General features: G+C 46.0%; 1 protein-coding gene across 2 annotated transcripts in view; it reads right to left on the bottom strand.

Moving 5' to 3' along the window:
* NOC3L (NOC3 like DNA replication regulator) overlaps window positions 1-16,231 on the bottom strand; it is a 468,680-nt gene that overhangs the window by 402,127 nt on the left and 50,322 nt on the right. The window contains exons 3-4 of one of the 2 annotated variants that reach the window (XM_086922466.1): window positions 1,177-1,303; window positions 548-705 (exon numbers count right to left, since the gene is read on the bottom strand). In XM_086922466.1, coding sequence (XP_086778592.1) covers window positions 548-705; window positions 1,177-1,303 — 285 coding nt within the window. The remainder of the gene's footprint in view (window positions 1-547; window positions 706-1,176; window positions 1,304-16,231) is intronic. The other variant, XM_086922467.1, reaches the window with a different exon arrangement.

Here is a 16,231-nt window from a genome sequence, read left to right as displayed (position 1 = left end):
ATTGTACAACTCGAAGGAGCGGAGAGGGTAGAGTGAACTGATTGATAATGTACGTACTGGTTGCTCACCATCCAAATTATTTTCCTAACAACAAAGTAAATATACGCCAAAGAGTCCGTGTTTCCACCAAAGGGCCTGCTACCATCTATTCTGTTGTGTTGTGTAAGCATGTTGTGGCTGTCAGTTCTGCGGGCGAGTGAGAGAAAAAAATGAGGGACAGTGAGAGAAATAGGGGCAAGGGAAGATAGAAAATGGGAGCAGCAGAGAGCATTTGAGCATTGCATTTCCAAGCGTTCCTCCACAAACTGATTTGAATCTTTATCAACACATGGTAAAACAAACACAGAAGCGCATAGAACCACCGGACACGGACAGCTGGCTCTGAAATGAGCCAGGCTTTCTGGAAGGTAAAGCTGCCACTGGCAAAGCAGAGCAGATGAGAACTTTTTTGAAGCTTGGGGACGGAGATAAAATAAGCAAAAGAAACATGTTGGGGTGCATGGCCAGAAGAATTGCCATCAATATAGACAGACACCTGGAGACTTACCTGGCTTCTCCATACTCTGCGGAATTATGCCACGCTTGTCTTTGATGGGAAGAAGGTGAATGAGGTCTTTCTCTGGCTCCGCCTGCATGCGGCGAGGCACCTTCTCATACTGGTCCATCAGATTCTCCTGTTTGCGTTTCCTGGCATGTACAGGTTCACTGCAGGAAAAAAAATACAATTTACAGCCATCAATAACTCAAACATCTACATAATTCTGCAAAACATTCTACATGATTTAGAATGGGAACAAAACTGGAGTTTAAATAAGATGCAACCCTGGCAAATTGCAGGAATTGGTGAAACCCATTCTTCTCAACAACAATAAACAAAACACAATGGGGAATAGATTACTAAAAACATTTAAGTGATCTTAAAAGGAAGGCAGTATTTTATGAGGTTAAGCCCTACCAGAACCAACCATCAACATATACTGGCAATGCAACATGAGTTAATTTGCCTTTTCGAAGAAAGGCCTGAGATTTTATAGTCTTGTGCAAAAATATGCCTTCAAAAAGGATTACAGTCCCTTCCGGAAAGCAATGGATTTACCCTCAAAGCAGCAAAAAACATCCACGCTCTCCAAATTCAATGCAAAGCACTACAACATGTTTTTGAATATGTACACGGACCTGGATGAAAGGTCTCTAGTTAAAAACGATGCTCTCCGAGCCATGTCTTTCATCATTTCCAGGTCATCCTCTTCAATCATGTCCAGGGGGAGGGCTTCTTCCTCCATTTCGTATTCATCCTCTTCTGCTAAATAACAACAAAAAAGAGGCAGTCAGCCACCTGCGTGCACTGATGATCATGATGACATACAGCAAGGACATAGTAAAGCTTCTTTAAGCAAACTTACTCTAGGAATGGAGGAATATGTTGTGCGACTCCCATTTCTCTAGCCCCCAGAGTTGAAAATATCATCTCTCTGTGAAGCAAAAGAACTCTTACTTCGCACCCCTCCATGTGTTTACACCCCTTAGTGGGAAAGACCTTTGGAGGACAAGATGCCTGCCAATGGGCGCGTATGGTTTAATGAGGCGCTTTACCCAGCTGTACCACTGCCATGTGCACCCACATACAATCATAGCAGTGAAGCCTTCACCTCATCATTCCCTAACCTTGAGTCTCGGCGTCGGCGCAACATCCTGTGATTCTGTATGAATCACTTAATCTCGCGGCCCATGGACAGCATCTGTATACACTCAGGGGTGATAAACCCCGCTATATAAATCTACCGACCTAACCTAAACCTAATCTTATAGTGTGTAACCAGCGGGTGTAGATTCTCATTATGTTGTAAAACTAGGAAAGGGGAATTAAATTAGTAGAAAAAATACGAAAATACCAACCAGAGACAAAGAGGCAGCTCCCATGAGTCCCATCCTACCTAGGTTCCAGTGGCGTAACGAAACTTGAGGGCCCCCACCGGACTCACTCTGGAGCTCTCATGTCAGGGAGGGTACTGTGCTGAGGGAGGCCTGGAGCTCGGGGCCTTTGTTAGGCCACTGCTTAGTTCGCATTGGATCTGCTGAGGCAAGTGGAAACCTTCCCGCACACCGAAGAACGGCCCACATGGCTGTCCTGAAGGCTTCTCAACCGGCTCGAAGTCGAGCGCGCAGCAGATGGCACTACTCCTTTCACAGACGATACTAGGCGCTACAGTGTCCACTCCTGCATGGCATGCCGGCTGGCTGCGGTGTGCAGCTGCCTGGGAACCCAGCGCAGGGGGAGTGCGACCAGTAACCCGTTGCTAGGCTCAGTGTCCAAGTGGCCCGTCCCTACGCAGGGAGTATGACACCCTCCCACTGTGACGTAATCTGCCCACGAGCACAGCATAGCAGCTGCAGAGCATCACATGGCAGGGATTCCCTATAGTGAACAGGGTTATGTGCAATTGGTGTAAGGCACATCTTGGCGTTATGACAATATACACACAACAAATTTTAGGCCACGGGCGCTTAGACCGGAAATACTGTTAGTGTGGTACTCTACCCTGCATAGTAAGGCGGAACACATTACAATGTATATGTCACTATGAAGTAATATGTAAAACTCTCCCACCCAGGTGGAAACCACAGCACAAGACAATGAGCTTGCTCTACTCATGCTTCGATGACGTCTGTGTGAGTAGTCTGCCAAAGAGGCACCTCACTGAAGGGTCTCAATGGCGCTTCAACACGTCTGGACGTTCTTGAGGTCTGGTTCAGAGAGGGTGCGGCCTAGCCACAGGGGATCACCCCTCTCTTTCGGGGTGAGACCCAGACTGACTGGGATGTGGTTGGGCACTTCTGTGATTGAACGACAAACTACCGAGGGCAATGCCGGCTGGTACGAGAAATTCAACCATTCCTTCCATCAAACTTATTTTTTGCACAAATATTAGCACTCCGATGGCATGAAAATATCTTAATGTCTGAATGTAGTACATGTTATAAATAACTCCGAAAGTGTTGCTAATATCAACTACAGAGTTTTGGATTATAAATAATTCCCATATTGTACTTTCTCAACGTTCAGATGAAAGCTTTTGGTAATCGAGTTTCTTAGCTTTAAGCAAGTGTACTTAAATTCAAAAATATGGATAATTAGAAAGTGGTTGGTGATTTGCTACTTCTGTATTTAGGCATTAAACGCCTCGCGGATGGGCTGCCCCAACAGACCATGTAGTGTGTTTACAAGGGCAATGTACAGGATTAGCTAAACACAGCACGAGTTCCTCCCTGTGTAAACATACTACTCATACTTACATGGCTCACCTTCTGAGCAGTTTTATTTCTATTACACTTGGTATCTATATTACTTTATAAAATCATCTCAAATGTGTTTTCGAAAATCAAAAAAATAATTTAGCCTGCCGTCAAACACTTCATTTAAATTCAAAATCCAAATAATTATGGAACAACCAAACAGGGCATCGTGTGTTTGGGACCATCTTTTAAGTATGAAATAGGGCTCTCAGCTATGGTACGCTCACTGAATGGAATTTACATTGTGGTCTTGCACAACTGTCCCAAAAAGCTCTCCCACAATGCACTGCACTCGGAGTATAAAGCGGTTATACTGCAACCATTTCTTATTTGTACACTGAAATGTGTCGGATATCTCCTTGTGAGAGGAACTTTAAGTCGTGCAGGAACCAGGCCTTATTTCGCTTTCTCTCGCCACAGGCGAAATAATCAGACTCTCAGGAGTGGAAACTGACGTGAATGGGGTGGCCACGTTTGCTGCCAGTAGCCAAATCAGAGCCTTGGGATGTTGTCAGGGATCATGTGCGAGAAGCCACCACCAGCCAAGATAGAGGTCAGAAGAAAGGCGATCAGACTCTTCCAGGGTCCCTGGTGGTGTGGAAGGCCTTACTGCGGTCCTTTGATGACCAAAAATAAACTCTGCGTCAGACTGGAGGCTTGTGTTATGGTCGCACTCTTTAATTCTGTCACCAGCAAAAACACAACAAACCTTGAAGATAAACTACCCTTTTTAGAACATGGTCAGAGAGGAAGTAGCGTTTATATCAAGAGCCACAAAACAACAGCCTCCATCAGTTCCTCATGTAACAGAACATGTGAGCCAACATGCAGTGACAAGCAACTCTGGTGCTTATCGCTTGTTTTTAGTAAGATTTTAGATTTGATTGGTTTCCTTTCATGAAGTTTCCTAAGCTTCGTTTTCTTGGGGTGAGGCTGGAGATGATGATGTGCATGCCCAAGCTCTGGGAAGCCTTATGGAAATCAGTCAGTGGTGAGAATGGAGAGACAAGTAAGTGGGTGAATGGCTGAGTGAGCACATGGAGTTAATACGGTGGTGGACGAGTGAGCAGGTGGATGTGTTTAGCGGTGGCTGGAATATGGGTGGAGAGGTTGATTCAAGAGTAAATAGTTGGATAAGTGGGGGATGAATATTGGGTCGAAGACAAGTAGGTAGAAGGATCAGGAAGTAGGTGGATGAATGCATGAGTGACTGGGTAAGTGAATGAAAGGGGGTGGATGGATGAATGAATGAATAATTGGGTGAGTGAGAGGGTGGAAGAGTAGGTAAAGCTACATGTGGACGAGAAACTTGCAATACAATACAAAGAGAAGGATGGCTATGTATATTGGTTGGTCATGCAAGTGTGAATGGATGAGCTTCATAAGATTCTGGCTTGTGTGTTGCCGGGCTCCCCTCTGGTAGAGCGGATGGACACATGGCAGATCTACCCACGCCAGTGCACAGACCATCCGTCTTGTTGCTGCTGGCGAAAAGATGTGTGGCGATCTGCTGGGGGAAAGTTCCCTGCCAAAGTGTGTCCACCTGGGTGAGAGATGCCATTTGAAGGGAGTCTACCACAGAAGTATACAATACATTGATCCCTGAATGGGATTAGCCCAAAGACATTTGGGAACCATTCTGAGATTATTCTACAAAATATTGGATGGATCAAATTCTGATAGCAACCAGACTTCGATAAAGAGTTAGTAATCTATTTCCTTATGTCTTGTTTGTTCGATTAAATGGACTGTGGGAAAATGACATGTATGAGATGTACAAAATACTCTGTATATATCCGCTATTGTCATCCAAACCAAATATATACATGGGCACATTGTAATCACTTAATCGCACAAATGTGTGTCTTTCTTTTATTCTGTTCTGTTTGAAACTATTCCTTCCTTACCTCACAATAATTACAATAAAACCCAAAAAAGGGTGTTTGCTTGTGTAAATGATAGGATGGATGAATGATTGTGTCACTGGATTGCCAGTGAGTGGACAAGTGGTCTATCACTGAAGAGTGGGGGAGTGAAGGATTGATTAATCGGTGCAAGTATGGATGAATAGATGAATGAGGGTAAACACACGTGCTAAGGTGCATTGCTATGGGTGCTTGGGTGGACGGTAGCAAAATCGGAACCGATTTATTTCAGGCAGTGTGAAAAATTATAGGAAGGCAAACACACTGACGTGACCTTGTAAGCGTCCTCGTGGAGCATTTATAGAACTCAGCTAGTAGATAAATTATACCTAATGGTAATTCACCATTTCCGCCGGATATGCCTCTTAGCCGTGATGTTCTTTTGTCATGGGGAACCATTTGATGAGGAGTGTGCTAAAATTATTTGAAACGAAAAAGCACAAACAAAGAGGATGCTTTAAACTAGGAAGGGTGCGTTTTAAACAAGACGCTGTCCCCCTCCTCAGAGAAAGGACAGCATCCGATATAGTTTATCAATCATTTATTTATTTATTTAAAGAGTTTTGTATAGCGTGAACGTGACCCTTGGGTATCAGAGCGCTTCACATTACATGAGGTAGTTTAGAGATACATCTTATATAACATACATTTCACAGTGACATTAGGTAGGTTAATATACAGTTAATATACAGTCATAAATGTTAACCTAACAATATATATATATATATAAATAGACATTGGAGGTAAGTATTTGGATACATCTTGTACTCAAAGGAGTACTGGGACTTCCAGTACCTAATAGTTCTGAAGTGTAATTTCTCTATGCAATCTCCCTCCCTGAGTCAGTTAATGTTTCTCCCCTGTGTCGCTGGTGACGTTCTCTTATAATTACAAAGCTGTTCTGTTTGGTGACATCTATGTCACGGTGCTAGTGAAGAGCTGTCTTGTGTATGGTAGGAACTTACTCATAAGGAAGATCTTAGCTTCCCTCTTAAATGCTGCCATGTTTGGAAAGTTCCTAATGTTTGGAGGGAGTGAGTTCCAGATTCTGGGGGCTGCTCCGAAGAAAGCGCTATCATATGTTTTCTTCTTCCGGAAGATGGGTGGTCGCAGCAACAGCTCTTTGGCACTCCTGGCAGGTCTGCTTCCACCTGATAACCAATTTTATGGGCCAGGTATCTTAGTGTATTGTAGTGGAGCGCTTTGTGGGTAATGCATGCCATTTTTAGTTGAATCCTGGCTGCATACGGTAGCCAGTTTAATGCTTTCAGGTGTGGAGAGATATGGTCGAATTTCCTCGATCCGGAGAGGAGTCTTACAGCAGCATTGAGGCATGCTTTTAGTGGTGTGTGGAAATTTGTGGTAGCTCTGCTAAGGTTGTACATCCATATTCGATCCTCGAGATAACGCAGGATTGGACTGCCATTTTGAGATCCGCTGTAGAGATGAATGGTTTCACTTTTCTAATGTAGTTTAGATGAAAACGGGCACTTTTTACCATATTTTTGATGTGGGTTTTCATGTCAAGGTTCTCATCCAGCGTGATTCCTAGTGATTTCACTGTATCCACAAGAGTGGGGTGCCATTTAATGCTGTGATCAGTTTGGTCCATTCCTTCACTTCTGTGTGGTTCTTGGTGGTAAGTTAATTCTGTTTTTTGTGTATTTAACTTCAGATGATTGCTAGTTAACCATTGTAATGACATTTTTAGTGCCTCATTCGTTAACTTAATGTCTTCGAGAGATGTGATCTTGATGTAGATCTGCGTGTCATCTGCGTACATGTGAAAGTAAATCTTCGAGTTTCTGAGAATTTCTGTAAAAGGTTCGACATACAAGTTGAATAGAGATGGAGATAATGTAGATCCTTGGGGAACTCCGATTGAGTTAGGGCAAGATGGTGATAGTGTCTGGTTGACCAGGAATCTTTGGGTTCTATTCTGAAGGAAGGATTCAAACCATTTCAGCATATTTCCAGACATACCCATCCTGTCATGGAGTCTGGTAAGTAGTTTTTCATGATTTACCGTGTCAAATGCAGAAGACAGCTCAAGTAGGACTAGCAGGCCTGTTCGATTATTGTCTAGGGCCTGTAGTGCGTCATCGACAATATGTAGGATCGCTGTTACCGACCCAGCTGTGAAGGCTCGGTGTCTTTGCAATGTCTTTTCTAAGTAGCCAGTACTCCAGGGCGCGACAGACGGGGCCTTCCATGGGCTCCACTCAACCTATTCCAACGAAGATGATGCGCTCTTGAATGATAACTGAGTCAGGACAGACCACACCCTACGGTCGTGGGTCTCCTCACAAATACTCTCTATTTTAAGAATCAGTATCTCGTATACGAGGCAGTTAATCAGACGCAGGAATGGCGCCCTCTTTGAACCCTTCCCACCCGGCCGAGGACACAGCCGAGCAGTCTCATCCCACCCTTGTTATTTGCCTCAACGGTCAAACCACTGGCAGACTAGATAAGAGATGGCGTGATCATGGCGAGCGCCCCTCGACGCAGATGGTATTTGAGCTGGCCCAATAGCACAGACCCTAGGGTGGCTTGAAGGTCAACTGTACTAAGCCAGGGTCTTCCCAGTGGGGCAGAGGAGCCATATGAACGCACTTCGCAAACTAATGGCCAAGTCAGAACAGAGGGGGTTAAATACCTAGGGATGTTGAACGGCACCAACAAGGTGCAAGTATTAAGGGGGGGGGGGGCATTATCTGGAATGATGGGATATTCAGAGTGAGGATAGTCAAATGCTACAAACTGAAATACATTTACCTTTGAAGGAGAGCTGGCCATGGCAGGTGTCTTTTGCGACTACAGGGCACCTCACCCAAAGGCGTAACTAGAGTCAAATGTCGGGGTGAGGGTTAAGAAAAACTTTCGGGGGGAGGGGGGGCTGATTCTTCAAGCAAAAGGCATAGTGGAGCTGCAGGGGCTCCAAGCGAGGGGGGGTAGACATCAAAGCCTCATTAACAAGCAAAAGGTCTTTAAAAGACCTGTGAAGTACTCGGGTGCAGCTGTGTGTGTGCAAGGGAAGCGGTCTCATCCCGGGCTGACACACGACGGGGGGCTGAAGCCTTTTGAGTCCAATGGGTGTTGCGCGACTGAGTCCTCACCTGGTGGTCATCAACAACTTGATAGACGGTGAAGAAACCGACCCTGCGTGCTAAAGAGAACTGCGGGTAATGGGGAAGTGTAGGCAGGGCCGGACTGGCTACCGGGCGGTTTGGCATGCTGCTGAGCTCGGGGGTGATTTCGTTGATGGGGACCTGCGTGTGCTGAACAAAATTCGTTTTGCTTTGTTTATTTCGAAGCACATGCAGGTCTCCATCAACGAAATTAGCCCCCACCACAGTGACATCAGCCCCTAGCTCGGCAGCATGTCAAAACGCCCGGTAGGCATTCAGGTCCTGAGTGTAGGGCTCACTACGTTTTATATGGAGGGCGTCCGCCACCAGGCAATCCCCAGGACTAAGAATGGTGCTTCAGATGCAGAAAAATACACAGAGTATGATGGATCGGTCAGGAAAGCTCATAGGAAGTTCTGCTATGGCTGGGCATCCCCTCCTTAGGTACTGCCCTATCAGGTTTTAAAGGAAAGTCAGCATTGGTCGTCTCTAACTGGGGCAACCATACACGTGAAACTTTGCACACACCATCAAGAGGAATTGGGGCTCTCCTCGTCATAATTGAATCACTACTACAATGTTATCACCACTGACATCTTACCAGACATCCGCAAACCCTGCCCCAGACTTTAATCCTCCCTAACCTAACTTGTGATGTTCAAACTGCCCGGCAAGGGCATATCGAGGGTCTACCAAGCAATTGTCCTTCATACACCAGACTTGTTCTCTAAAATGAGGGAGACCCGGGAAGTTGACCTCGGACAAACCAAGGAGTAATACTGGAGGAAGGCTGTGATGGCACAGAGAAAATGCTTTATCTACTCACGTTATTGGTTCATACAACTTAAATACATGTATCACATTTATTACACTGGAACGAGTTTACAGTGTATGAAAAGTGACTTTTATCTGTTTTTGTTAAAGTGTTTCTGTCATATTGATCCATGCATTTTATTTCATTTCTTTTGAATTCAGGATTAGGTTTCACAGCTTTGCCCTTTATTTTATTATATTATTTTATAGTTTTGTAGAGCGTGAACCAGACCAGTGAGGGTATCAGAGTGCTTTACATGACTGAGGGGGAGGGATACAAAGCGTAAGGATGGGAGGGTTCACATTGGGAGAGCTAGGGATACATTGTACTGGAGGAGCACGCAAAAGTCCAAGCTACATGTGGGATAAAATTAAAGCAGGTAGATAAAAAATACAAGGAGGCTGCATTACACAGGAGGTGCATGTCATCAAAGATCCAAGCTACATGTGGCATAAAAATGAAAGCAGTTAAAAATTAAAGCAGGTAGGTATAATATACACGCAGACTCAGCTCTTGGGGGGATGCCCAGGAGTGCAGAAAAATGTATCATCCATGGAGGCCGTGGATAATGCCGAGGTGGAGGGTGGAACAAGTCGATGAGGTGATTGAAAAGTATTCATTAGATGAGGTATTTTCCCATTAGAAATGTTTTGGTCTCCTTCTTAAAGTGTGCCAAGGACGGAAGTCTTCTGATGGAGGGTGGGAGAGAGTTCCAGATTTTTGGTGCAGCCCCATAGAAGGCCAGATTGTAGGTTTTTTCTTCCGGAAGCATGCTGGTTGCAGCAGCAGGTCTTTGGCAGATCGGGAGTTTCTTGCTCCTCCGGACATCACGAGTTTTTGGTTGAGAAATGTAGGGGAATTAGAGTACAGAGCTTTGTGAGTAATGCAGGCAGGCCAGTTTAAATTGTATTCTGGCCTCTAGGGGAAGCTAGTTCAGAGCGTTGAGGTGGGGAGAGATGCTCCCTGGGTCAGGATGCTCTTTCATTTGTACCTTCCTTTCCCCTCCTGAGCATGTGCTCGATTCCTTTAGTTCTCCCCTCCCTACCTCCCTCGAAACGGTCTTCACGCTGGTACTTTCTATCAGATTTGGTCACGTTCAAGTCAGGTTACGCGTTGGTTGGGGGTGCAGAATCTCACACCATTGTACTGATGGTTTAGTCTTTTATACACAGAGCAAGGCATGCGCTCTTGGTTCGTCCTACTATTGCCATTTGTGGAGGCATTGGCCCACACAACATTAAGTTACCGATCTTACCTTTTGTGATTAAGCACGAGGCATACGCTTTGGGCACGGTCTGTAATTGATGTTGGAGAAGGCAGGGGCCCTTGCGCCATCAGCTTGATGTTCTAGTTGTTTCACTTTAGAGCGAAGGTCACAGTCTTCTTCTTGTTCACTGCCTCCATTACTTTTGGCTTGGAGCATCCCTGCTGGATTCTCTGACCCGCACCACTTAAAGGTAGTGATTTGAAGCGGACGCATCTGTTTTCAAGTTGCAGTGATAGGCTTGTGGATTGCTTTGGCTTACTCGCATTTCCTACCTTTGTAGTATGCAGTGATTAGTCTTGCTATTTGGCCATACAGGTTAGGACGCAACTGATATTTTCTTGTATTTTCATGAATGATCTTTATGCAGTGTATTACACTGGTCACTTCATGTTTATAAGCAATTTGTTATCAGATTGCAAGGCATTTTGGATGTTTGCACACGTTACCCACATGCTTGGCTGTGCTATTTGCATGCTTTTGTACCCATGGTACCTCACTGCACATGATGACTTTATGATTGTGTCAGCCAGTTTGCACTGGACTTTGGCAATTGTACATTATGCAATCAAGCGTTTTCCTTTACACAGCGACAATGCCCAGTCACTTGCTTCAGACTCAATATAGGCCACAGCATGATCTTATGTGCACCACGCATTGTGTGCATGTTTCTTCACACTTTTATGACCCCTGACGATTGTCCTTTATGGGCACTATCCTCAGCATGCCTCGCTGATGGACATAACTTTGTGGATTCATCCCTAATGATCAATTGTATGGGTCATCTTCCTTCGACAATCATCTTTGAGATTTTTTGATCAGGATTGATCTGTAAGACAAAGTTGACTTGCACATACTCCTAACTAGTATCCTGTTGAACAGATTTAGATTGACTGAGTACATAACTCTGTAGGTTGCTACCAGATCCTTGTCCTGATGAAGACACCAGATGATTAATCTTGAAGCGGATCGAAATGTCGACACTTTATGGGCCTACCCATAACTTTAATTAAAGGACCTCCAAACTCAAATGCCCATATCATTGGGTTTGCTATTGATTCACTTTTATATCCTATTGGTATTGCCCAATGTACATATTGTAAATACTTACTGTTCTTGAACCCATTATTACATTTTGTATGGCTTACTGTATTGCACTCGCACTGCACAATCACTTGGAGCACCTACATTTGACTGCATTATGATGATTTGTTGTCTGCATTTGATGATTGAAATATAAAATTGATAATCCTCATTTATGTGTATTTTTGGTCTTTTTGATAATATTGACCCACTAACTAATAGTTTTATTCTAAAAATTCCCGGCATAACAACTTTCCATTCATAAGTTGTTATCCTTGTTCCTGGGAATACAGGTTGCCTCAGTTTTTGGTGCTAAGTCCCAGAATTGGGCTCCTCCCCGGCTGCAGAGAATGAGGTTACCAGGGCAATTAATGGCACAGGGAGGGAGACAGAACGTCATCTCTTCTTTAAAGTAATCGGACGGGAGGGTGGGCTCCCCGGGGCCTTTAATGGCTTGGGGAGCTGGGTGCGCGCCCCCTTCCCCATTTTAAATAATTTCAGGCCTGGGGTTGACCTCCCTGGGACCTTTTGAGGCTCAGGGATTGGGTCTGTGCAGCCCTTCTTCCCATTTTGTAAAATTTTTACCCCAGGGATTGTCTACCGGGAGCATCTGGAGGCTCGGGCAGGGGAGCAGCACTGCCCCCTCCCCTTACATGCAAATTTGGCTCCCAGAGTTGGGCTTCCCATGGCCTTTAATGGCTTGATGACGGGGGCTGCACAGGTCCTTTCCCCATTTTTCATTATTACGGTGCAAGGGTAGGTTCCTTGGGGACTTTATTGGCTCGGAGAGGCAGGCCATGCAGCCCCTACCCTTTATAAATGTAGGTCCGAACCATAACCCTAATAAATGCTGCCCAGCCCCAATTCTTTTTTTTGTACTACTGCGGGAGTCCAGCAGGATTGGAACATATTTTTGCAATTTTCTTTTACGCTTGGCACCAGGGGCTCTTATGTATATATATTTTTTTTTAATATGTTCAGGACAGTGGACTATGTCCCCCAAGTCCTGTAATGCCTGCCAGTAAAAATTTTCTCATGTTGCCGGCAGTCAATCAGACCGCTCCTGCAAGTGGAAGTCTGACTCCCACGAGATAGCCCAAGGGAAAATCAAGCTACTTGGGCCAAATAGGACGTTCAATTTTTAAATTGGCACTCCTGCGAGAGTACTAAACACAGTTCCACTAGAGAACAAGGGTCCAAGGGAAAAGTTTACCCACCCACTACTGATTCAATCCCCAATTCCATACTAGTACAAAACACAAAAGGAATCTGGTGGTCAAAGAAAGACTATGAGAAGAGAGGAAATGCAACTGCTGAACAGACAGTCTCCAACACAAGTGAGAGTCTCTTGAGCTTCTTGCAGACTCAACCATCTATACAATTATATTTTCCCTTAATTTCTCAAAAACTATTGAACAGATTCCCACCAAATCAAGGAACGCACAATTTGCGGACCAAGATCTAGCCTCCTGCCAAACTTGGCGTAATTCCGTTCAGCAGTTTTTGCAGTGGCCTGTCTTAAAGAAAACTATGGAAAATGCATGGGGAGTTTGTATTTTTAGACCTTTCTTTTTCCTTGGCCCCTGCTTGACGGATCACTAAGAAATTTTCCATGCACAAAATAGTAGTAATCCTAACTATACCTACCTAGTGGTGCCTGTGTGTGTGTACAAAATCACTGAGATTACAGGGACTTCACAGACAAGCTCAGATTTCACTCATACAAAACCTGAGCTAATTAGAACTTTCGTCCAGGCAATGCATTGCTTATGACCTCACATATGCTATCAATCATACCTTGGTCAGTGAAGCATCTCCCCGGGCTGATTTTGGCCTAGAGGATCACATCCACTAGGGGCTCAGCCTAGTTTCCCTAGGTTCCCTGAAGCCTACCCAGTGTGCAATGGGACCGCAGGGGAGTCTCCAAGCTCCCACATTCCCAGCCAGCTCCCCGCCTTCTGCAGGAGCCAGCACTACTATTGCACACAGGGAGCTGCTGGAAATGCAGCTCCCTGTGTACAAGAGCAATAGTTTCATCTCGGGCAGGTCACGCGATAAAACCTCTGCTTCCAATAGGCAGGAGCACTTTGACAGCTTCCATCCACTCAAACTGGAGTGTTTGCTTTTGCTTGCCAGGAATTGTCACATCCCGCCAAGCAAAAGCAAACAGCTCTGTACACAGGGTTTGTACCCCAGGACATCGCAGGAGCCGCAGACCCTGGGGAGCGGCAGACTCTAGGGCCATATATGGCTTTAGGAGGGGGGCAACTTGGTCTACCTTCTTTGTTGTTCACGGGCTGGCCAGGGAAGGTGGTGGTCCGCAGGGCCGTATACGGCCAATGATAGGGGCCACTCGACGTCCCTCCCACTTCAAAATATATTTTTGATCCCAGTGAGGTGGTGGTCCTCAGGGTGTGGAGGTTCATGTGGCCTCCCGCACTATTATTATATTAGCACCTTGAAGGTGGTGGTCCCCAGGACTCGCAACAGTCTAGGAGGATGTGGCCCCCTCCATTAATTAAATACAGGCCCTGGAAGGTGGTGGTCCCCAGGGCTCGCAACAGTCTAGGAGGATGTGGTCCCCTCCATTAATTAAATACAGGCCCTGGAAGGTGGCGGTCGTCGGGCTCATTTGAGTCCATGTAGGCTGGTTTATTGTTTGGGGACACAGCTCAAGCGAAGTCCCAAGATGGCCGTAAGCACTTCCTGGCTGATGTGCTGGTAGCAAATCAGAGTTCTGCAACTCTCTGCAAAAGCTCGTTATTATTCTGAAAGACCTCGCGATCATAGATATTCAAATTTGATTTTCCTTTAATAACTTGCAAACTATTGAACGGATTTACACTAAATAACAAAAAGCCCAATCTGTGGCCCAAAAGCTAGCTTTCTGCCAAATTTGGTGTAATTCCGTCCAGCGGTTCGGGCTGCAGGCGAATCTAAAGAGTCTATGGGAATTAGCATGGGAAACACACTTTTTTTGACCGCCCCTTTTACTCGGCCCTCGCTTGACAGACCACCCAGAAACTTTCCACGGGAATCTCACACTTTTTGGGGAAAATTTGTGAATATCTATCAAATGGCGCCAAACTTAAAGCCAAGTCAAAAAAAGATTTTCCTATGGAAACATTATCCTAACTCCAACTACCTACTGGTCACTGGAAACAGGGAGGGAGCACACTCCTGACCTCTTAACCGGGTCGCCCCATCGCATTGTGGTCAATGCAGTTCATACACCTCAGGATACAATTCGTGGGTATAGCACCAAGTTGGTGCAAGCAGGTGCTAGTACATGTTGTCTCTAGACGCGAGACATGGCTCGCGTTTCTGGATAATATCCGTCATCAGTAGAGATAAATCCGGGGTGGTTAAGAGGCTGCAAACAATCCAGGCTTCGTTGCCTCTCGGGCGCGGAGGTGCATCGCCTACGGCTCGTCAGCCAAGGAGACTCGAGGGAGCCCCAGAAACAGGAAACAGGGAGGGAGCACACTCCTGACCTCTTAACCGGGTCGCCCCATCGCATTGTGGTCAATGCAGTTCATACACCTCAGGATACAATTCATGGGTATAGCACTCTACTGATGACGGATATTATCCAGAAGCGCGAGCCATGTCTCGCGTCTAGAGACAACATGTACTAGCAACTGCTTGCACCAACATGGTGCTATACCCACGAATTGTATTCTGAGGTGTATGAACTGCATTGACCACAATGCGATGGGGCGACCCGGTTAAGAGGTCAGGAGTGTGCTCCCTCCCTGGTTCCTGTTTCTGGGGCTCCCTCGAGTCTCCTTGGCTGACGAGCCGTAGGCGATGCACCTCCGCGCCCGAGAGGCAACGAAGCCTGGATTGTTTGCAGCCTCTTAACCACCCCGGATTTATCTCTACTGATGACGGATATTATCCAGAAACGCGAGCCATGTCTCGCGTCTAGAGACAACCTGTACTAGCACCTGCTTGTACCAACTTGGTGCTATACCCACGAATTGTATCCTGAGGTGTATGAACTGCATTGACCACAATGCGATGGGGCGACCCGGTTAAGAGGTCAGGAGTGTGCTCCCTCCCTGTTTCCTGTTTCTGGGGCTCCCTCGAGTCTCCTTGGCTGACGAGCCGTAGGCGATGCACCTCCGCGCCCGAGAGGCAACGAAGCCTGGATTGTTTGCAGCCTCTTAACCACCCCGGATTTATCTCTACTGATGACGGATATTATCCAGAAGCGCGAGCCATGTCTCGCGTCTAGAGACAACATGTACTAGCACCTGCTTGCACCAACTTGGTGCTATACCCACGAATGTATCCTGAGGTGTATGAACTGCATTGACCACAATGCGATGGGGCGACCCGGTTAAGAGGTCAGGAGTGTGCTCCTCCCTGTTTCCTGTTTCTGGGGCTCCCTCGAGTCTCCTTGGCTGACGAGCCGTAGGCGATGCACCTCCGCGCCCGAGAGGCAACGAAGCCTGGATTGTTTGCAGCCTCTTAACCCCCCCGGATTTATCTCTACTGATGACGGATATTATCCAGAAACGCGAGCCATGTCTCGCGTCTAGAGACAACATGTACTACCACCTGCTTGCACCAACTTGGTGCTATACCCACGAATTGTATCCTGAGGTGTATGAACTGCATTGACCACAATGCGATGGGGCGACCCGGTTAAGAGGTCAGGAGTGTGCTCCCTACCTGTTTCCTGTTTCTGGGGCTCCCTCGAGTCTCCTTGGCT

This window comes from Lissotriton vulgaris, chromosome 5 (genome assembly GCF_964263255.1).
Source record: "Lissotriton vulgaris chromosome 5, aLisVul1.2, whole genome shotgun sequence".
NCBI classification, from domain to species: Eukaryota; Metazoa; Chordata; class Amphibia; order Caudata; family Salamandridae; genus Lissotriton; species Lissotriton vulgaris.
Note: the sequence above shows the minus strand (reverse complement) of the source record. Positions and strands in the feature narration are given on the sequence as shown.